The following is a 24,444-nucleotide window of genomic DNA, read 5'->3' on the forward strand; positions in this document are numbered from 1 at the left end:
AGCGAACACGGAGGAAATTAAATATTTGCGGTCTGAACAGAAACCGTACCTTTTTAGCGCGACGTTCGTAGCTCGTTGCAGGTGCGCGAGACTCGTTTAAAAGAAAGGAAAGTTGGGAGAAACCACCCCTGCAGGGTTTGCTGTAATTACAGTCTCATCAACAGGGTGCAATTTAACTCCCAGGATAATGACAAAGTTTGTCGTGCACACGCTCGCCGCTCGATGCAATGCAGTACCGCTGGCATCTGCTAACAAATGCATCGGCCTCGCAGTTAATTGCTTTAATCGGGTCTCGAAATCACTTTTTAGGCAGCAGCTTGAAACATGATCCCAGCTGGAGCCTGGGAAATTGTTTTGTGCCAGTCTTCAAAAAAAAAAAAAAATGACAACAACGCGAACGTCTCTGATCACGAGTCGTCTCGGTGAAAATGCAAAAGTGAGGGATGGCTGTAGAACGAGACTCGGAGAAAAAGAGGAAAAAAGCTGCTCTCACCTGGTTGTAGCTGTGCACGGCTCCTCCGGGCTGCCCGCTGGAGCGAGGAGGGGGCTGAGGCTGCTGAGATTGTGGTGCGGACAAGCAGTCGCTCAGGGCCAGGGTCTGGTTACTATGGTAGCTGGCGGAGTACTGGAGGGAGCCCTCTGGGTTCGAGCTGAGCTGCAGTGAGCTCTGAGAGAGCAGACTCGGTCCTGTGTGCAGAGCGCCAGAGCGAGAGAGAGAGAGAGAGAGACGGAGAGAAAGAGAGAGAGAGCAATTTCAGCAAGGCAGCAATGCAGCCCTCAGCCTGGCAGAAATGGCATACATAATTTATTAGAAGGGGAGGAGTGAAATAGAGAGAGAAGGAAAGAACGAGCAAGCGAAAGACAGCGCGAGAGATGAGGATTAAAATGACAAGAGAAAACCCAAGCAGAGAAATGCGTGAGAGGAGAGAAAGCCAGAAAAATGAAGTGTTTTAAATGTTTGTGTGGAGGTGTCAGCAAACAGAACTAGGGTTGGGCACGAGGACGATCGATCATGAACAATCCTCGAAACGCACTAAGAGTGCTGACTTTTTTTATTCAAACTTCAAAACACTGTATAACAGCTATACACAAAAATGTGGCAAAAAAACATTTTTGAAAAAGTGTCATCGTTGCATTGGTGTTTCATCTTCTCAAAATGCGTTTTCTTCGCTGATTTGATTTGATTTATTAGACAAAAAAGTAGAAAGGGAAAAAAAAAAAAAAAAAAAAAAAACCTGTAGTTGTTTCCACTGGCATTTCATTATAAATACAAAAATGACAATGGCATTTACCAAACATATAATCCCAATGAAACATATGCTAATACAAACGCAACAACAAAACAACTCACTTTAGAGCCAATTTTTAACATCTAATCTAAAACTAGCCATATTTGAAAGATTTATAATATCCATGCTCATTGGATGATAACATTTTGAAGCCAATCACCTGAGCTTTAAGTGTCATGTGACTTTTCTTAGAGACCTTTAGTGACTGAAATTAAACTGATACACTTAGAGAAAAAAAACATTACTAAAAATACAAACTTAGAAATTCTATATTCTAGAACTTCTATAAATAATTTTGAAGAAATCAAATAACAAAATGATGCATGAAAATTTTTTAAGTAGAAAAACTTTGAAAAATCATATTACATAGTACACAAAATAAAAGGTCCTCTACAACCATATTTAAACACTGGCGAGGTAGACAGACAGACACAGATGGATGGATGGATGGATGGATGGATGGATGGATGGATGGATGGATGGATGGATGGATGGATGGATGGATGGATGGATGGATGGATGGATGGATGGATGGATGGATGGATGGATGGATGGATGGATGGATGGATGGATGGATAGATGGATAGATGGATAGATGGATAGATAGATAGATAGATAGATAGATAGATGAGTTGTTTTATCTGTCAAATACTATACTTGAGCAAACAGAACCAAAAATGTCCATTCCTGTCAGATTACACAGATAACCAGCAGTGGTCTGACTGCGTGTTTGGAGAGCGCTTCTGGGCTAACCTGACAGCAAACCAGATTCTATCAACAATTCATAGTTTGTCAAGATCCTATCAACTCTCATGTAGCTTTCAGCAGGCCTGTGTTTGCAGAAGCAGAGATTAGCTGCTCCTGAAACATACTGTGAAAATAATGATTGTTTTTTTCCCCTCCCCTCACAAAACGCTGTCCCTTTAAAAACAGCTCGGGTTAAAGCATCTCAGGTTTCTCAGGAGGAGGATGTTGTCTGCTCTCCTCGCACTACACAATAATCTATGGCTCCTGTATCAGACAGATCCATCAAGCTGGTCTGGAGAGATAAGAAAATTGGTGCATTATTCGAGTCCATAATAGCCTGCTGCTCTCATTTATGTTCCCATTGATCTGAAAACCCCTGATCAGACGTGGGGAATGCAATGCAGCTTTGGTTAACCTAAAGCTTTCGTCTGCTCTGGACTTCATGGCATTGCAAGGTGAAGTCTCAAATGGTATTAAAGATGATCAAAAGCAACAGAGAGATTGCTTGCTGAAATAGCCTTTTAATGCCGTCACAAAAATTCTGATCTTTATTTCTTATTACGCCAGACAAGTAATGTGCATGCCATGCATAAAATAAAATAATACAAATAAAATGGCTATAAATAATAATAATAAAAGTAATTATGCATGAATTAAAAAATAAATTAAAAAAACAATACAATTACGCATGCTTACATAAAATAAATTAAAACAAGAAATGCATTTATGAATATATGTATAAATAAATAAACAAATCAAAAGCTGACAAAGCAATTTTGAAAACAAAAAAAAACAAAGAGGAAGTAAGAAAGAAAAAAATGCAATTATTCATGCATACATAAATAAATAAATATATATGTAAAAAAAAAAACTAAAAATACTGTGAATGCGTAGATACATATAATAATAACAAAATAAAACGTTACGATTGCATAACTAAATAAATAAAACAAATTAACTAAGAAAGTTAAAACATAAAATGCTAATAAAATGCAGCTAGGAATATGAATGAATTCATTCCTTTTAGCTAAAAGAAAGAAAGAAAGACAATGTATGTGTAAATAAAAATATACAAACTGAAAATATAATTGTCTGTGCATGGATCCATAAAATAATAACAAAATGAAACCAAGAAATGCATTAAATAAATAAACAAACAAAGAAATACAATTAAACTGTTCAGATGAAATATTCACAATCAAAACAAATACTTAATTTCAGACTGAAATTGACATGTCTGAACTACCATTTCTGTTCATTGACCAGGAGGTCAGTGGAATTGTACAGTGTTGATAATTAAATGACTAGCTATCAGCCAGGCCGATATATCACTGTCACTCGTGCTAATGTTCTAATGTGCTGCATGTTCCCTCTCTTTTGTATGCATACTATATGTACGTTTTTGTGCATGTTGTTTTCAGCCTCCTGGGAATCATTCTCTCAATTGAAGCAGCATGTCTAAAAAGGCTGCAGCTACAGCATCACAGCAGTTACACTAAATATAGCTCCTCACCTAGTGTAAGACACTTACACAGCTCTTACACATCTGACTTCCCCCATCCTCAGTCAAGCCTGCCCGATGTATCTGCAGCACTCTCATTCACCTCCTTAAAACACAGCGGCTGGATTAGTTTAACTGTGGATAACACCTCCATACATGTAAAGCAGTGTTGCTAAAACCTGAACATCAAAGATCCGGGCAGCGCTCACACAGAATCAATCACACATCCCCAACGTACAGTCCCCCAAACACCAGCTTTACCCATTTCAAAAGCTTCTGTGGTGAAGTGCTCGTAGGAACGCTCCTTTCTTGTATCTCTAGTCTGCAAGTCTACACAAAAAACTAAAAAAAAAAAAAATCAATCATACATTTTAACACCACGCCAAACCTAAATAATTACGTAAATTATTGGAACTATGCATTAAAGCAATAGTCCACCCTTCTTCTGTAAAAAATACAGTTTTGGTAACAATTGCCTTACTGAATGGTGCAATAAAATACGATGAAAGACGATTGTAAACTGTAGTTATTTCATTAAAAAAAACAACAACAACAAAAAAACATATTCAATTATGTATTTGCGGATGAATAATATACTAAAATAAAACTACACCAGAAATCAAGTTATGAATGCATCTGCATACATTAATGAATAAATACAACAAAAAAAATTCAAATATGCTTTCAATAAAATAAAATAAGATATTTTAGACTATGGAACTGAAATTATTTTGTCAAAAACAAACCAAAAACCAAATAGATAAAAATAAAAAATAAGTCAAATTAAAAAGGCGTACAGGTTGGAGGGTGAGTAAATGAAATAATAAATAATACATTTTAGTAAGAATCTTTATAAAAAAATAAAAAATAAATAACCAAACTTAATAAAAATAAAATATTCATTATAAAAGAAAAGAAAACAAACACTCTTCTTAATTTATTTATTTGTTCATTTTAGCTGAATAATTATATTAAGCAATACGTACCTAAATAGACTAAAATAAAAACAAAACAAAATAAAATTGTAGGTAACATGCCATTGTTTTAATGTGCCATATAATTTATACATTTTTTATTCATTTTAAATGAACTGCATCGCATGCTGTGAAAACCTACTGCTAATATTTTTAATTACTCATTCACTACAAATGTAACCACAATGTAAGCACAAAAATAACAGCACAAATTAGTATCATACAGTTATAATCAAACTATAAACAGCATACTGATAATATTCCCATATTTTACAAACGCAAGACAAAAACTTATAAGACAAGGGCTTTTACTTTTAAGTTTACTAATGGAAGGAATACACCTTTGCTAGAAATATCCGATCCCATCACAGAAGTGTTAGACTATTAAACACTACAGGCTGTCCCTCTACTTCCCCTCTAGGGATCTATTTTTTATATTCTTTCACACGATTCACAAAAGCAGAATCATCATACTGCTTTGACTCAGTATGAGAAAGAGGGTGACATGGAAAGAAATGGAAAGGGTAACATTACATATAGCAGCCACTCAGACCGATGCCTTCAAGACATCAGTCTTTTTCTTATTCCTGTGATGCTTAGCTCACTAATGCATTCTGAACGAGTCGGGGACAAACTCCATTCAAAGAATAAAGCCTCTGGATCACAGAGGCCAATGTTTGTTGGCCGTCAGATAATACGTAAAAGCGAGTCCACATCAGACACCTCCACGGAGCTCCAGCTACTTTATCTCGACTCACCCCGCTATCAGATAAATTATTGAAAGCCACTCTGTCCTTAGCGAAACGTCAGAGCTCACTGTAATTCCAGCCCGTTATAGTAAATATACTTAGTTTCAATACATAATTCATGGGCTGTTATGTTCGGCTGTGGTGTTCTAACGCCCGAAGCCCTGAGAACGTGGTGCTGGGTGGATGTCTATTCGGCGGAGGCGCTATCTGTTTTGATTATTTCGACTTTAAAGAGGGAATTGGATTGCAAAAACCTGTGGCATTTTTCTCTTGTCACCGACCTTAACAGAAACGGCAAAGTCAATAACTTATTTAAAAGGCACTTTTGAACTCTGAAAAAGATCAATGACACGCAACTTTCTGGGAGGAGATTAGGACAGTTTTCGGTGAAGTTATATATCCTCTGTAAGAAAGACGTTTAAGACTTTGTGTTCTTAATCTTTGCCTTAAAAAAAAAAAAAAAAAAAAAGGAGAAAATGTTACATGTGGGACAGGGTGGTAAAGTTACACTTTAAAATAGAAAAAACGTGCGGACATTTAGAGATTTATGAATTCTATACAATCATGCTCCGGTCAGCTATCATCTTACTTTCAATAATTTAAAAAAAAAAGTCAGAACTATGGTCATTTTGGATTGGTCAAAGTTGCTAAATAAACATACTATTTCAGTCCTTTTAGTATAACTTCACATTTAGTTCAATGTGTTACTTACTGTTTTTTTAGGATAATCAGTGAAATTCACCAAAAAGTTTTAACAACTTACAATAATAACTTCTAATAAAACTACTGCTGCGATTAGTTATAACAATTTAAAATTTAACATTGTAATAATAAATTGTTGTTGTTAAAGCTTTTTCATTTTAAAATGATTAGTCAACTTTAATAGTTTAATAGTAAATATTTAAAGTGAGTTATCTCACCCAATTTTAAGTTGCTATAATTAATAATTTTTTTCTGTCATCTTGTTTTGATGCTTGGGAACAAAGTGAAGTCAGCATTTTGAAAAATTCACTTATTTCAATTATTATTACACATGAATTTCAAAGTGAATTTTTTAATAAACCTGATATATTGCTACATGCCACATTTTACTGTGAGAGAAAGCCAGACATATCAAAGGATTCACCAAAACATTAAACTTCTTTCATCGTACTCTCACCGACAGTACACTTATTATATATTTCAAATAACACTGGGCTCCAAACAATATTTGATTTCCATTGTATTATGCATTTTTCTGTGTTCTGAAAAAGAAATTAAGTCATAAAGTTTTGGAACGACATGACGGGTGAATAAATGATTGACAGACATTTTTGGGTGAATTATTTCTTTATCAGGTTTTTATTTGCATATAATGAAGATTTATTTGGCCACGGCACACAGAACTTGAAGTATATTTATAACAACAGACTTCTGTCCGCTTGTTCTGGCACACAACCGCTCTCCTAATTTAACATGGCATGCAGCCAGATGTAGTTTCACAAAATGACTAAAATAAAAGTTATTACTATCCCTAAATAAAACGCTTTAGGTGCAACGCACAACATAACAGGCAGCTTAATTATCAGAACTGACATAATAAAAGCAATTTACGTCACATTAATCTTGACAGATGTTCTCAGTTATGTTGAAAATGCAGATACAATGTGAGACTAACGGTTGCCTTTTACAGTTACAGATGTGAAAAGGCTGTTTCCTGATTTTCAATGTGTCAAGGAGATATGGTTACAGTTGCTGCACATATATTCAGTATATTATATTATTATTTATCTTGCATGTTAGATGTTTTTGCATCAGTGCATTACATTGCTCAAAAAAGCTATTTTTTCTTATTTCAGTGCAAAAATACTACAATGCTTACTTCTCAATTCGTAAGCATTTATAAGCCACACACAGTATGTCTGACAACATATTTGAAAAATATTTGTGCACCTTTTAGAGGAAAGAACAAAGGCATTTTTCCAAACAGAACAACTGTGCCATTTTTTTAGACTAGAAATGTTCCGCAATTGTGTAGAGAGTCAACAGTCTCTTTTTTTGCTGAAAGGCTCGTCTGGAAATAATTTCACATTGTTGCAAAATCTAGCACCAGATTCCATGATGCACCAGTTCACATATTCACCATCAATATTAAAGAAGCCATTTAGAAGGCCATCCACTGAATAGACACACCCTCTTTTACAAAACCCCGCCATCTCATACACATGCTGCTCTGTTGATTGGCAGCAAATGCTCTTCTTTCAAATGAAAGTCGACATCAATAGTGTGACTCTCAGCCAGGCTGTCGAGTTGAAATCAATGGTGAAAATCTCTTCGCTAATTGCTAGGATTAGGCTTTTTTGTTTCTTTAATAGACAACACTCCAACATAAAGCAAACTCAGACACTCTAAGAAATAGCTAAATAAGCAATTGTGAAGGTTACTCACTATCAGCTGTGGTATATTCCTGATGATCCAAGATCCCAGACTCCTGTAGAGAGCGGATGCACGAGTCCACCAGTTCCAGACCTGTGTTTAGTTCTTCCTCGATGTCTTTCTGTCCATCTGGGAAAAAACGGGGAGGAGGTTAATCACGCATGCACTACAAATACTTCCTGAAGCCTCATTCGTCACACTTGGGCTCTGACCTCCTGACCTTTTCCCATCACTTTGCTCACTAAGCATCCAGCCAGAGATTGAACTTAATTGGCTGTTTGGATGACCCTGTTAACCGGTGTGCTGCTTGTTCTGTGTCAGGACTGACTGCCAACTCTTCCAAGGGCTAGTGTGGCATAATTTGCCAAGGGATAAAGGGTTACACAAGCTCACTAAGACATAAGATTAACCTCTCAACTGGAGCAGCACCCATACGGCTAGAGAGCAGGATGCTAAGCTGGGATTCGTCACTGTTTAGACACACACTGTATGTGTTGGGTTAAAGATGATTAGAGCAAGAACACTAGAAGTGCAACAATGAATCAGTAAAACTGCTAAAAATGGTTACTTTAAAACCTGTATAATGTAATCTATAAACAGTATTTAAAACCTATTTTTTTATTCTATCCAGACCAAATGTGCATACAACACATTTAACAACAGTTTTCGAATACTGAAATTTATAAAGATGATGCAATGAAACTGCATTCTGCAGAGCAACTAATTCGGCCTAGTTATGAATTTTCCAGAAAAAAGCCTAACAACAAAATTTTGAAAAACATTTTAAAAAATGTGCTTTTTACCTTGGGTATTCCAGCGATACTGCTCATCGGCTGAACTGCAAGTAAGAAAAATAACAGTTGGAGTTACTCCAATATAAAATATAATCATATTTCACACACAAGCATGAATATACACACTGTGCAAAGCTACTGAAAATCCTGCTTATATATATATATATTAGCAGGATTATATATATATATGCATATTGCCACATTATTGACTGGCATTCATACAAAACATTTTTCACTTTTCATTTTGTATGTATAATTATGTATGAGACAAATTAGATTTATATTACATTTTCAAATGTATCTCAATTCATAATAAACTGTCATATTAAGTTGAACAAACATATTTATATATATTTTTTTGTCTCATCTACTCTCTTCCCAGCATGCAACTGGGTTATTTGATCTGGTTGCTACAGTGTTGTTCATGACGTTAACCTTTATTAATTGGTCTTGTGACATCATGAGTCGTTCTCATATTAAAATGATCTTTCAAATGTGTTCGGGTCTTCGCATTCAAATTTGCATTTTAAGGAATATTCATGTGATGTTTTTAATAGACTTGAACATTTTAACCCCCATTACATTTTCTGATGGCAAACAAACCATATAAAAACACACTTTTACATTGCATGGACTCATGTTCTTTCTTTTTTTTTGTCAATAAAGGCAGATGTAATAATAAGCAAGATTAAGTTTAGTCAAGACAGTTAAACTCAAAATCCATGCAAACGATTACCTTCATTTTCTAAGTTCACTTTTACAGTGTAAATACTGTTTGTGATTCAAGCTTTGATGTTGTTGCTTTTTTCTCTCCTCCTGATACAGTAGAATTGAGATGTAAGAGAATAATTGCGAAACCCCCAACATCTCTCATCTCATAACAACCCAACATCGCTGACAGGAAACAGTCTGGGGTGAACCGAGGGTGCCACTTCACACGAATGCAGATGTATTTTCCCTCTCTCCCAGATCTCGGATCAAAGGTTAACCGGGATAACGCTTCCCACCCTTTAGACCATCATTATTATAAAGATTTCCTATTTATACCGAGAAAGAATACAAATGACGTCGCACAGGCACAAAGTGGGAATGAGACTGGTGCAGAATATTGGATTTCCTGGACCATGATCGATGCTGCCGGTGCCTGGCTGGGCCAGAGGATGGAAAAAGAGAGAGAGAGAGAGAATAGGGATGGGGTTGGCTAAAATCAGCTCTGCTGCGGTTGACTGCCCATCTACTGTATAGACGCCTTCAGGCATAGCACGCTGTGACCCATGATCCTCTGCTGCGGCAGCCTGACAAACTGTTAGAGGGTTTCCTGCATTGAAAAAAGTCTATTTATCAGCGGTAGATCTCTACACTATAGGCGCCATGGAAAAAAACTGTGTGTGTTTACTAGCAAAACGTCCTACCCCCTACGGAAAGCTCTGCTGCCCACCGCTGTCCCCCATCAAGAGACAATCATGGCCATTTATTCATTTGGCCTATCCTACGGCTACGTTAAACAGCAGGCATTGGGAATATATACCTGGAAAAAGTGGAAACGACTGAGGTGACATTGGAGTGATGAGAGTTGTTTACAGCATGTGTCCTTGTTCAAGGACCAAGGGGATCGAGCTATAAACTACAAACCGCAAAGAAGACGTCTGGGTCATTTCTGAATCTGAATGTGGAAGAGCCTTGCACGGTGACAGAAGTCTGATTAGATTATGCAGGAAAACACTTCTTCATGTGTGTAACTCACGGTTTTGATTTCACGATTCAGTTTTCACATGATTGAAAGTATAACAAAAAAACAAACATTTTGAAACAAACCTTAAATCAAATAAGTTGGTCTTGTGTTCTGTTCTCTTACCATTTAAACTCAGAGGCGACGACTGCATTTTAATCGTGATCCAAACAAAGATGCAGCAAACATGCCGCATGCAACAGGTAATGTATAATTTCAAAGTTTGAAAGAAAAAACAAACAAACAAAATTGTCTGACTTTCGTTTTGAAAACTACATTAAATATATCAGCTTAATCAGAATTCAGTCTCTGACAGCAGGTGGCACTTATGAACAGCAATGATGTTCCATGTTCCTGGGTTCCATGGGTTCATGAAATATCATTCTAATATGCTGATTTGCTGTGTTGAAAACAGGTGTATACAATATTTTGTTAAAACATAAAATAAATAAAATGAATTATTTTAAAATCCCTCAAGTGAGTATCACAACATAATAATGTTCATTTTTAATATTTGGTATTAGTGTCAAAAATACTGTCAAACGATGAATTTGCATCTAAAATAAAAACTTTTGTTTATATTATATATGCATGTGAATATTTATTTATTTATAAATATATAAATATTTATAAATACACAATATAAATATACAAACATACAGCCTACATATATTTTAAATATTTAAATGATTATACATTTATATATTCATATTATTTCGTTATATATGATATATTTAATATATAAACATAACACCTTATTTCCTAAATATATACATAGTGTTTGTATAGTGTTTGTATATATATATATATATATATATATATATATATATATATATATATATATACATATACCTAATATACAAAGTACACACATATATTATGTAAACAAAAACTTATTTTGGATGTGATTAATTGTTTGACAGCACTAGTAAATATACATTTAACAGTGTATTTAAATTATTAAATGTCATTTCAAGGTCTAAGTAATCTAACTTGCAAAAATAGGGAAATAAATAACTTAATAAATAAATACTCCACCACACTAAGTAGTAATACAACACTTCTAATATCAATAGATAACCGTTATGGTACTGTTTCATTCTTAATCCTTAATGCTTTTGACGTACAGGGAGCATATGATGACAGGATGTTTATTTATGGCACTAAGCGATCAGAACAGTAGCTAGAATCATTCAACAACTCACAATTCCCACTGAAAACCTTTCGAGACAAAATCCTTTCTTAAACTTGCTCGTTTCAAGTTAGGATTAGCCTACAATATGCACACAAAAAGAAATAATGAGGCTTTCCTACAGAAACAGTGAGGTGGCAAATTCTACACGTACAGCAAGTTCTGCCGAGGGTTTAGTGAAAGGCCTCTGCGTGAACCCCATGAGGACGTTTAGCGCTAGTGCGCTTGGGGAAACGGTACCTCTTACGAACTTACGTTTCGAAAGCAATGGATGGGAGAAAGTTCTCAGCTGACAAAATGATTTTTTAGCTGCTTGTTTATACAGATTTTTCACTTTAAATAATGCATGAGTCAGGCGTCTGAATAATGAAAATGTTGACTCGTTTGAATGGGAAATGGTTCTAATAATCAAAAGCTACTTATATAATGGTGTGCGGAAGGAACGAATGAATGTGGCTGAAATTAAACGGTGAAGCGATTCCCCAGAAATGCTTCTCTATTGTCCCGTTGCTTTGTCAACATTTGAGAGAAAATGACGTCAAAGCATAAACCATGTGCGACAATTTAGATCATTCCTCTTCAGAAAGTCGTTACACTCTCTTAGAGCCAATCAAAAGCAAGGACCGGCGTCAACTGTTGTGTAATGCTGATTATTTTACAGCGGGCCAATATTTGAAATAGCCTGTCTCTCAAACACACTTCATCACACCAACAAATCACTTCCACTCCTTATGGCTCGCCGTTTCATTTCCAAGAGGCTTTAACACACAGCGAACTCCGTGGCCCAGCAGATTTGAGCTTGAGATGCTGTCACACACCTTCTGTTCAGATAGATGCGCCGGAGCCAGACGCCAGAGAGCGAGGGAGCCAGAACCAGCAGCATGATTGAGGAGCCTGCAGACCTGTGACAAGGCTTTTAATTGCAACCTGTTGGCAAGTGCAGACGAGCACATGGCCAGAGACAAATGCATGCTGGGCTGCATGCAAGTGTCACAACAAGGCAATGGAGGTGTGTTATGGGACCGAAATTTGGGATTAGTTTGTTAAATATTGTGTTTTTAACTAATCGTTTTACCTTGTTAAAAGACACGAGACACAAAAGTAAAAGCTAGCAGGTGTTGATTACTCTCATTAGTTGTATTACTAATAAGATGATAATATAAATAAGAATGATGATTATGACAATAATGACTTATTAAGATACTTTTATTTAAATTAATACACTGTTATTATTGTTATTATTATCATAATTTATTAAAGATGTTTATTAGTAATATCAGTATTATTACTATTATTATTAGTGATATATATATATATATATATATATATATATATATATATATATATATATATATATATATATATATATATATATATTTATATATATATATAATACTGTGTTATATTTTACATTACTGTATTTTAAATCTTTATTATTATTAGGTCTTGTTATCATCATTAACATTATTATTATTATTTTTCCAGTTGGATTATTTCATTTTTCTGGTTGAAAACAATTATATATTTATGCCTTAACTGCTTCATTTACACAGTCTTTCACAGTGTGATGAAACAAACTAGGCCACATGAAAAATTGGGTTTTATTTTGATCATTTGTGCAGCACAAGTGCATATGAATGCTATGTGAGCCATTCTCTCCCTGTAAATACTTGACACCATAAAAGCAGTCAAGCCTGACGCACTAAACCATCTGTGGTGTCGCTCTGCCTTGATCCTCTTGACTGACCGTGTTGAGTGTGTCTGTGTGTGTGTGTGTGTGTGTGTGTGTGTGTGTGTGTGTGTGTGTCTCAGATCACAGCAGGCCACGGTCCATCAAGACACCACACAGAATTAGAGTCGTCTAATTCACTTAGATGGATCGGTACACCTTCTACACCCTTCTTTACAGCTGGAAAACCCTAGTTACATCACAGATTTAGCAGCGCTCTGATAACTACATGGGCCTCCAAGCAAAGTTGTCCTTCAATAAAACATATATTACCCTACCAAATCTAATAAAGCAGCCGTAGTCAGAATAAAAGATGAGACACAATTAACGCCGGACAAATATAACCGTATCAACTGCAGTAAAACGGCAGAGCTAAATCAATAACAATTACCTCAAGACTGCGCATCCATACGTTACACATACACTAGACCCAACTAACTGCAATATTAACCTCATTACCACAACATCCATAGTGTAAATGCTGACATCCATCCCCGATGGGTCCTAACAAGAAAGAAATGCATCTTCACTCAGCCAAAACCCAATGACTCTGCTTGCCAACGCTGGGCGTCTTGGATAACTCATTCTGAAGTCTTGAATAAGATACAAACCCTCTCATTCATGTCTTTGTGGGAATTAGATTCAGTGGACTCCTTCCAGAATGCTTGATTAGAGGCCTTTAACTCGAAGACTTTAATTACCTTCTGCTGCCAGTTCAATTGAGGGGGGCACTTCTTTTCTATAGGAAAATCTACCACATGGCGTCCTGCTTATGTACGGTTAGGTGCCAAACGCTGCGTTCCCATGGTAGAAATACCCAGAAATGTACACTGACTTGAAGTTGCTCTGAGAAGTTAGTGTTACACTAAAACTATTAAAGTAGAAAAATAAAAACTTGCACAGAAATTGCACAAGTACAAGTCGATAATTACATCGATAATTACCACAATGAGCTAATGGAGAAAATTTTAGGTAGAAAGACTGAAATTTTCCTGCAAAATGCACTCCAATTGTGTTTGTTCTGAAATATAACTTGCAAAAAAATGATAACTGAGCAAAATAAATAAATACAGTAAAATGAGAGATTAAATAATGCATGGATGATTCATTCAACATTCATTTATACTGAAGTTATTCATTCATAAGATCAATATTTCCATGTGCCTTATTGTAAACCACAATCTACAGAAGCCTGTTTCCACTATGGGACAATAAATAAACAAGCAAGCACGAAATAATAACTGTTTAATTTAAAAAAATCAGTTGTTTTTCCTTGCAACTGAACATTTCAAGTTCAGAACAAGCTTAATATATTAAGCTATATATATATTGTGGGGGGAGGAGCCAACGACAGACACAGTGGGTGTGGCGTCAGGCCTCGGAGAAGCTTTTTATTAACAGAAATTGTACAAAATAAAGTGTCCAGGGGAAGTGTCCAAAATAAACGGGGGAACTGGTGTCCTCGTCGTGCTACAGGGGGAGTGCAGGTAGGGTAGTGCTCCAGGGGGAAGGGTCCAGGTAAGGAGTGGAGTCCGGCGCCGCACGCGCTCCCCTCTCTGGTCCGCGGCTTCTCCGTCGCTTCTTTCCGGTCGGCAGATTCGAAGGGATAAACAGCCCATCAGCGGTACATGTGTGCAGTCATTGCCTGGACTACGGAGTCCGACAGCGCGCTTCTCTGGTGGTGTGGCGAGTCCCTTCACGCACCCTTCCTGGACCCACGAGGACACCAGCGTGCATGCACAGGGGAAGAGACCGGTCTCTCGAGGAGAGGCGCGCTCAGTATTTAATGGTGGCAGTGACGAGGCTCGATACACTTCAGGTGTGCCTCGTCACACGCCGCCAGTCCTGACCAATACCACGCCCCTCCTCTCGGCAGCGAATAAAGGACGGGGTGATGATGACAATAAAGGGGAGGGGCAGCCGACGCGTCACAATATATATATATATATGTGTGTGTGTGTGTGTGTGTGTATGTATATATATATATATATATATATATATATATATATATATATATATATATATATATATATATATATATATATATATATATATATATATATATATATATATATATATATATATATATATATATATATATATATATAAAGACAAAAAAATTTGGCTTGCATGGGGAAAATGAATTGTTGAGTTATAATTGTTATTTTATTTAACTATAATTATTTAATTTAATTTAGCAACAATTCATTTTCCCCTGCAAGTCTAACTTTGTTTCTTTTATCATATTTTTCTGTCAGTATTGTGAGTTTACATTTCACAATTCAGAGTTTATACTGCATTTCGGAAAAAATGTCAATGATGTCAAAATATGAGTTATGAAATAAAAACCTACGATTAACTGCCATTAAATATTTTTTCCTGAAGACAGGCTTCCATAACAATCATTAGCTTGTCAGAAAATCTACATCAAGGTTTAATTGTTAGCGCACGGTATATCAATTTCCACTTGCTTATGTAGACCCAAAACAATCCTGCAATGTTTTTCTCTCCCAATACCTGCAAAAACATCAACAATAAAAAAACCTTAATACCAGCCACAACACTAAGCAAAAGTTATTGTTACCAACCCTCATCCAGCAGTTTTCTTTTATTTCTTCAAGATTTATTTCTTTACGATGCGTGATGCAAGTTTAATCAAGGGCTTGCACAGATGGAAAGGAAAACTTCAAACGTTTAAAAGAGAATCTAAGTATTTAACGAATGCTGAAGTCTGAAAATACATGAACCTGAAACCCTACAGATAACCCAGATCTGTCATGCGTCACACTGGGGAGGCATCAGGCTAAAGCAATAATGACAAGTCTGAAACGTCTGGCCCCTTTACAAGCAATTAAAATCAGCCTGCCATAGTGCACTTTGTATCTTTAAAAGCATCTGTATCAGAGATTGGTCAGTAGCTGTGGAGAACAACATTGCCAAACCATGGTCGTATACATAATCCAACAAGCCACAGAACAGAATATGTGAACACATGCAGCATTTGGGGATTTCACGTTGCTTGCCACTGATGATGTGACCAACTAGGAGTCTGTTATGCAACGCACAAAGATATTCATCCACAGAACTAAAAGCAGTCAACAGCCAAACAATTTTTGACTCTACAATGTGAAGAGAGAACGATGCAGATGAGAAGTATTTATGGAGAGGAAGGAAAACCATGCTTGACTGCTTTGCTGCCTTCTTGCATCCTGAGATGAAAAATGAAGTTTTAATTTTAGGACTCCATCAAAATGGAGCAGAAACAGCTAACAGGCAGTCTATTTGTGTACCCTTCAGGGATGCTCTGTGTCTGCAGACTCGCATGCAACACACACACAGTCCTGCTGAAGCCATTATGGCACTGATGAGAAGATATTCCTTTCTGACGGGACACACACACACACATCCGGCTCACGTTTTTCTCCACCTATATGGCACGTTTCAAAGGACGATGGCAACCTTTCAACTCGGCCTCAAACTTGACATCAGGTTGCTAATGGTCACACATGCCCACATCACCGGAGGATCATTTATCTCCGTTTAGTCACTCATTAGAGTAACCAGACATCCGCAATTTAGTGTCCTGTCCTCGGCTGAAGCTGGCTACGGAAATGTCCCTGCTGTTTGCTGTGCTTAATAATATCTAATGGGACAGAACGTGCTAGGTGCGGTAAGAAAAGGCAGTATGATTATGGCTGTTCATTATTCTTTACTTTACTGCTTAATGAAATAATTGTTTGGATGATACATCAATAAAGTACAAATTATGAGAACAGTTCATTATTTTGTATTTTGCATGTTGTCTTAAATTTTGTCATTTAATATTTACATAATCAACGAGATGACATTTACAAAATGTATATTATAGTTAGACGGAGCTTCTTATATATGTTTACTTGTACTGATTTGTTTACTTATGCTAACTTACGTTCAAAAAGTATATATTAAAACAAATGAACATTCATAATAATAAACATGTAATAATTTCATATTCATGATAAACTATATATTATTATATTTTTACAGTTTTTCAAATTTTACAATTTAATAAACTATATTTTTTAATTATTAAGATATACAATTTTAAGATATTATTTATACTTTGTTTAATGACAATAATTTGTTCTCACTTTATTCTCTGTAACTTTGTTCTCTTTATAATAATAATAATAATAATAATAATAATAATAATAATTCACTTTAGAATTTCCTTTCTACAAGAAAACTAGGTTAATTTTTTTTATTAAATTAACAGATATTATACAATATTACAATAGTTATACGTATAGTTATATATGCATATGCACTATACACACAATATAATAAGTATAGTAAGTATATTGGTTGTATATGGTTATACATGTAGTTCATATAAAAAAAAAATAAAAAAAATAAAAATGCATTATGTAATTTCAACTTAAATGCAAATTAACCATACAGCTTGGAAACAGTAACTGGGAACAAAGGAAAAAGTGGTGTTGTGGCCTACATGGAATTTAGTTTTCATTGAAGTACTACATTTACACGACACTGGAATGGCCTTCATTTCAATGTTAAATTAATCACTGAACTTGAAATCTCTTCGGTTTAAATTTCAAAGTCTAGTCACCTTGCATTAAAATCTCTCTTTCTTTGGAATATCTCGGGTCACGGGGAGACAGAGAAAAGAAAGCGAGAAAGGGAAGTACGAAGTGGAGTCCCAAGGCGAGTTGTCAGAGTATATGTGAGAGCCTGAAGTTTATTTTCTTGTAAAAGAGCCCACTGCCTCACTACTGGTGACAGGGTTATGAGACATGGCAGGGCGTAGCATGAAGATACAGTATACTTCAGACTGCACACAGACAGCAGGGGTGGTTCGGAGGTAGAGATTTGGGAAGAGATCTTATTGTTATACACTGGCTGCAGTAACATTTGCTGTAATGGATCCCTAAAGATCGGCTGGGTTTAATGTAGGGCAGTCCCCACACACTTCCTGCTGGCAATTACCTACAGTGTGGCTGTGGGAGGCCGTCCGTCTGTGTGTGTGTGTGTGTGTGTGTGTGTGAGAGAGAACCAGCAAATGTGTCTTTGCACACGTCCTGGCCATGTCCGTGGTGTATACCCTGCACCTGCTTAAAAAAAGAGAAAGAAAAACCCCAGACTAAACCCAGTATTTGGGTAAAAAAATAACCCAGAAGTGTATGTCAGGGGTTTAAGTGCTGTCAAATGATAAATCCAAAAGTTTACATAATATATGTGTTTATAATTTGTATATTTATTATTCAAATACAAACACATGTATGAATATATTTAAGAAATATATAAAAATTAAATAAAATAAATAAATAATAATAATATATATATATATATATATATATATTATATATATATATATATATAAATACATTTTTAAATCAATTAAATAAATTTTTATTAATTTCTGTGTTTGTTTCTTGTTTTTATTTATATATATATATATATATATATATATATAAATAAAAACAAGAAACAAACACAGAAATTAGTAAAAATTTATTTAATTGATTTAAAAATGTATTTAAAAATATATATATATATATATATATATATATATATATATATATATATATATATATATATATATATATATATATATATATATACATATATATATTTATATACATATATATAATATATATATATATATATATTTATAATTTTTTTTAAAGAAAATAATCAAATTCATACTTACAAAAACTACAACAACCATATAACCAATAAACCCCCTAAAGACCAAAGTCAGATATTGCAAAAGGTAATCATGCTTGTGAAGCGGTGGTGATTTTAGTCCAGCACGGTGTGGAGAGAAAAAGGGAGTTTTAAGAGAGAGAGGCTGATCTGAAGTGACGTGGTCAGTGGCTGTAAATAATCTGGGACATTGTGTCTCAGTTCTTCAGTCTCAGCTCTGGCTAACAGCACAGACTCACAGGTAAGTTGCTAAGTCATGTCAGTCCCACTTAAAAGAGTCCCAAGGACAGTCACTGTATGGCTGACATCGAATCCCACCCACATCCAGAACTGAAGCCCTCAAAGAGCCAATAGAAGAATGAAAGCAAGACCACAGCAGAGAGTGAAATGATGAATTAGTGACATCGGCTGTGTTCTGCTCCTCTGAGCGCACTGCTGTTTCAGAACATGTCACGCTCAAAACGCAGGGAAACCCTGAAAAAAGCCAGGAGCGCTTCCAGCAATGTGAAACAGCATTCACAACACATTTAACCTCAGCAATGCCTTTAAAGTGGAAAATAACGCTGAATGGACCTTGACTTTGTTTCTCAGGGTTTCACAGGCTTTTGAAATGTAGGCCGATCTCACAGAATAATATTACTTATGACTAATAATACCAGAAGCAGTATAATATTACTACCACCAAGATTTTATCACTATTATCATTTTTGTTATTATTATGTTATGTTCTTATACACACCAAGGCAGCATTTATTTGATACAAATAAAGTATACATTATTATCTACAAAATAAATAATACAGTTTAATATACAATTAAAATGCATGTGTAATTTATTTCTCTGATATCAAAGCAAAAATGTTCATCAGCCAGAAATGACTAGTAATTATACCAATATGCTGATTTGGTCCCAAAGTTTTTATTATTATTATCATTATTATTATTATTATGTTGAAAACAGATCTGTATATTTTCTGCAATGTGAATTTTAGCTCATTTTTAACAGAATGTTTCCTTTTTGTAAATTATTTTATGCTGACCAATACACAATTAAAATACCGTTGTTCTTTTTCTATATATATTGTAAAATGTAATTAATTCCTCTAATGGCAAAATTGAATTTTCAGCAGCCAAAAATTCCTCAAGGGACATTTTATATTTTTATCATCATCATCATCATCATCATCATCATGATTATTATTATTATGTCAAAAGCCATGATACACCCCCTCCCCACTTTAAAATATAAAAAATAATGAATTTTTTGGTTGTTGTTTTAACTGTCCTTTTTTTTTTATCAATTTAGCATCCTTGCCAATTGAAAGTAATCATTTCTCTCTTTCTAAAACATATAAATAAAAATCTAACTGACACCAAACCGCTGAACAGCATGAACATCTGTGAATCTGTGCCGCACACTGGACAGTAGTAGGAGGGGGAAAAACATTTTTGCTGATACATCCCAATTGATAGCTTCCCATTTAGTCGGCGCACAAGTCTGGTGCTCCAGAAGCACAGACAGCCATGACAGCATTTGGACGGATGGCCTGTTACGCTCACAGAGCACGTCATTAATCTCTCCTTTCCTCTCATTCAAATAAACAACACCATTAAGACAGCAGTTCTGCCCATCAACATACTCACAGTAAATAAGCCTGCTGTGTGGTTTGAAACGTAAAAGCAAGTTTATGGGCAGGCAGGCAATAATGATGTTTACTCAAAGGCTTCTGGTTCTCAAGGGGACGAACAAAAGACACGGACATCAAGGGCAGATCACTTATAATCTGCCTTTAAATCCATAAAACACACGTCTATCCTCTATAGACAAACAATGGCTCTTGTATTTCATATTGAAGAGCGTAAATAAGCAAAGTCTTAAATGTCTGCCAGAATGGCCCTCTTAAACACAATAAAAGTTAAAGTAGCCACTCAAACCAACCACACATGGCTTTGTGAGATATATTATTCAGCATGACCCCCATTTGGCCAATGTAACATGGTGTGGAGATGTCTGAGGTTTCTCATATTGAAGAAACAGCCATGGAAGCAGAAGGACAGGGTGATTTATAATGAGGCTGAAGGATTATCTAGCTGGGTCATAGAGAAATCAATGGACATTTTACATAGCAATTGGCCTCAATCAAAGGAACGCCTCTCGCTGCTTGGTCAGGGCATCGGCAGTGAGATTAGCGAATTAAACAGTCAATAGGATCTTCACTGCACAAGCAGACGCATGTCGAAATGAAGAATCGTTTCACTTGTTATGATACAAGCATCTCAATTTCTATTGCTTATAATCCTCATGGCAACCACCTCCAACACCCCAGCATTGCGGTGATGTTTACATGGGGAAGCTGCACTCACATTTACATAAAAATAAATACATAAGAAATTAAAAAAAAAGAATAAATTGCTTGAGTCAGTCTATTGAGGAAATTATTCAATAATGTATGCATACTACTGATCATGTTCAACAGGTCAATAGCTGATATTTGAATATTTCTAGTAATTTATGTAGCAAAAAAAAAAAAAAAAAAAAAAAGTTTAAAATGATAAAAGTTAATTTGAGCAAAACAAAAACAACTACCCAATATAACAAAATGTTATATCATAAAATAAAAAATAATTAGTTATTAATTTAATAAAAATATGATTTTCACATTTAAATAATATATAAAATATTATTACAATTCAAATATTAGTATAATAGATGTAGTACAATGTAATAAATATAATATAATATAATATAATATAATAAAATATAATATAATATAATTAATGCTGTCAAACAAAAAAAAGTTTTTGTTTACGTAATATGCACATGTAGTTTAATTATTATGATAATGATATTATGATATAAATACACACATATACAATATATATTTAGAAAATATTTAATGTTACAGATCATCAAATACATTTTAAATGTCAACCAAAAGTAACACAAGTAATCATACCATGCGGTTTTTAAATGAAGGCTTTTTTTATGACGGGAAAACTAAATCCAAACCCACATGGCTCTGTGTGAAAAAGTGCTCGCCCCCTAAACCTAATAACTGGTTGGGTCACCCTTAGCAGCAACAACTGCAATCAAGCATTAGTGATAAAGTGCAACGAGTCTGTTACAGCGCTGTGGAGGAATTTCGGCCCACTCCTTGCAGAATTGTTGTAATTCAGCCACATTGGAGAGTGTTCGAGCTTGAACTTCCTTCTAAGGTCATGTCACAGCATCTCAATAGGATTCAGGTCAGGACTTTGACTAGGCCACTCTTTATTTTGTTGTTCTTCAGCCATTCAGAGGTGGACTTGCTGGTGTGTTTTGGGTCATTGTCCTGCTGGAGAACCCAAGTCACAAAAGGAGGTCACAAAAGGAGGGCCAGACACTGTCCTTCAGGATTTTTTTTGGTAGACTGTAGAATTCATGGTTCCAGCAAGTCTTCCGGGTCCTAAAGCAGCATAACAGTCCCAGACCATCACATCACCACCATTATATTTTACTGTTGGTTTTTCTGAAATGCTGTGTTATTTTTTACGCCAGATTTAATGGGCCACACACCTTCCAAAACGTTCCACTATTGTCTCGTCAGTGCACAGAGTTTTTTCCCCAAAAGTCTCGGGGATGATCAAGATGTTTTCTGGCGAAACACTTTTTTTTTAATACAGGACCATGTGGGTTTGGATTTGGTTTTCCTTCATAATAAAAACCGCATGTGTTTACTTTCATTAATATTTAAATTAGTTTGATGATCTGAAAACATTAAAGTGTTACAAAAAAAAAAAAAAAAAAAAAAAAAAATCAGGAAGGGGTGAACACTTTTTCACACCACTGTACATATACATACACATATATCTATATCAACTTGTAAACTTAACATAATTATATACATGCATGCATTTGTATTTATATACACATAATAAAAATACACAGTACACGCTTATATATCTAGGTAAACAAAAACCTTTATTTGACAGAACAGAAAAAAGCTGGACCTGTAAGACAGACTCATTTTTCTGACCAATTGAACAAGAAAGTGTTATATGCGATACACCCTGCCTGTGGCGTGACGAGATCTGCCGGGTAGAGAAAAGCCCAGAAGCAGACAGCAGACCGGCTCACTCCACACATGCTGATGAAATAATCAGATTTGACATAACACATAATTGTGTGTCGTGCACACTGTAAAACAAGCGACTGAGGGAGGAAAAGCAAGAGACAATGGTAGAGTTAAGCAAATGGATGAGAGTTACATCATCGAAAGCTAAATCTTTTGTAATATATGTTCCATGCAACTCAAGCAACAGCTGTATTCCCTATTCACGAAAGGAATGACAGCTTGTCTTCATAATTTTACCCTGTCAATCAAACTCTGAACATCAGCCTTTGTGCACTGTATAGGCCAGAAAATAAATATGCAAATGAATGGTTCAGACTCCCTTCAATTTCAACTAGAACGGCTCTTTCTCTTTCACCCCATTTGCCCATTTTTGGTCAAAAATGCAAATACAGATGCAAAAGGGCTTGTGGGGCATAATAGAGGCAAGCTGTTAAAAACGTGATTGACATCAAACGTACCACAAAATTCAAACACACCATGCTTCAATAAACATCTGAATAATTGCATTTTTGCATTTTCAAATGGTAAGCACTATCAATCAAAACATGATATAGTTTGATTATAATAAAAAAATCACATATTAAAGCAGTCTCTCTCTCTCTCGGTACATGGGGTATTTTTTTTTTTTTTATACCTGTGTGCACCAAAATCTTGAGCGTTGGCTGCTAAAAAGCTCTTTTTTTGTTACATCTTACAATAGAAGCCAGTGTCATTTAAAGTTGTAGTTGTGTCTGACAACTTAATATGCTGGATTTTTTTTGGATGAGCGAGGAGAATTATTCTCGAAACTCTACCAAACAACATGTGCTCCTTTATAAAAGGAGAAACAGGAAGCCAAGGCTGGACTATTTTATGTTCCTAGCCACCCTGATGTGATAAAAATGCAAATATGAATGAGAATATACTTTGAAGATATTTTAACAAAATTTCTAAGAGTACCAATAATTGTGACCATTTCCACATTTTTTTTAACAGTAATTTTTTAAATAGTAATAAAATGTCAAAAGCAAAGAAAATAATTAAGAATAAGAAGATAATTTTTATACATTTACATTTCAATCATGTGCAATATCCATTAAGTTATAATGAATATTTAACAGTGGCCAAATATAAAATGCAATGTGACGAGGCTTGAATTAATTAATTATAACAAGACTAATAATAATATTACAGTTAGAAATAATAACAATTATAATTGAAAACTAAATGAATACAAAATAAATTGACACTATATTATATCTTATTATTAAACTCAATTTTAACTGATTAACTTTAAGTAGTTAGTGTCATTTTAAGGTCAGGGCTGTATAAAAGCATAAATACAGTACAAAAAATCATAACCCCCCCAAAAATCATAGTAGTGTTATAAATAGCTAAATGGTCTCAAACTTTCTTAATATGCGGGTTCACCTAAGCCAGAGAGAGGTTGAGGACCCGTGATCATTTATGCTGATCTAGCATTCATCCGGCTAAAGTTTGTGCTGATCTATTTTCACCTCTCTGAA

At 35.1% G+C, this 24,444-nt stretch overlaps 1 protein-coding gene across 3 annotated transcripts in view; it reads right to left on the reverse strand.

The window, feature by feature from the left end:
* Window positions 1–24,444, reverse strand: part of ctnnd2a (catenin (cadherin-associated protein), delta 2a) — a 245,003-nt gene that overhangs the window by 125,952 nt on the left and 94,607 nt on the right. For all 3 annotated transcript variants that reach the window (XM_043227004.1, XM_043227002.1, XM_043227005.1), the window contains 3 exons: window positions 8,479–8,513; window positions 7,688–7,804; window positions 494–687 (listed from right to left, as the gene is read on the reverse strand). In XM_043227004.1, coding sequence (XP_043082939.1) covers window positions 494–687; window positions 7,688–7,804; window positions 8,479–8,513 — 346 coding nt within the window. The remainder of the gene's footprint in view (window positions 1–493; window positions 688–7,687; window positions 7,805–8,478; window positions 8,514–24,444) is intronic.

The sequence above is a fragment of the Puntigrus tetrazona genome, chromosome 24 (genome assembly GCF_018831695.1).
Source record: "Puntigrus tetrazona isolate hp1 chromosome 24, ASM1883169v1, whole genome shotgun sequence".
Classification (NCBI taxonomy): domain Eukaryota; kingdom Metazoa; phylum Chordata; class Actinopteri; order Cypriniformes; family Cyprinidae; genus Puntigrus; species Puntigrus tetrazona.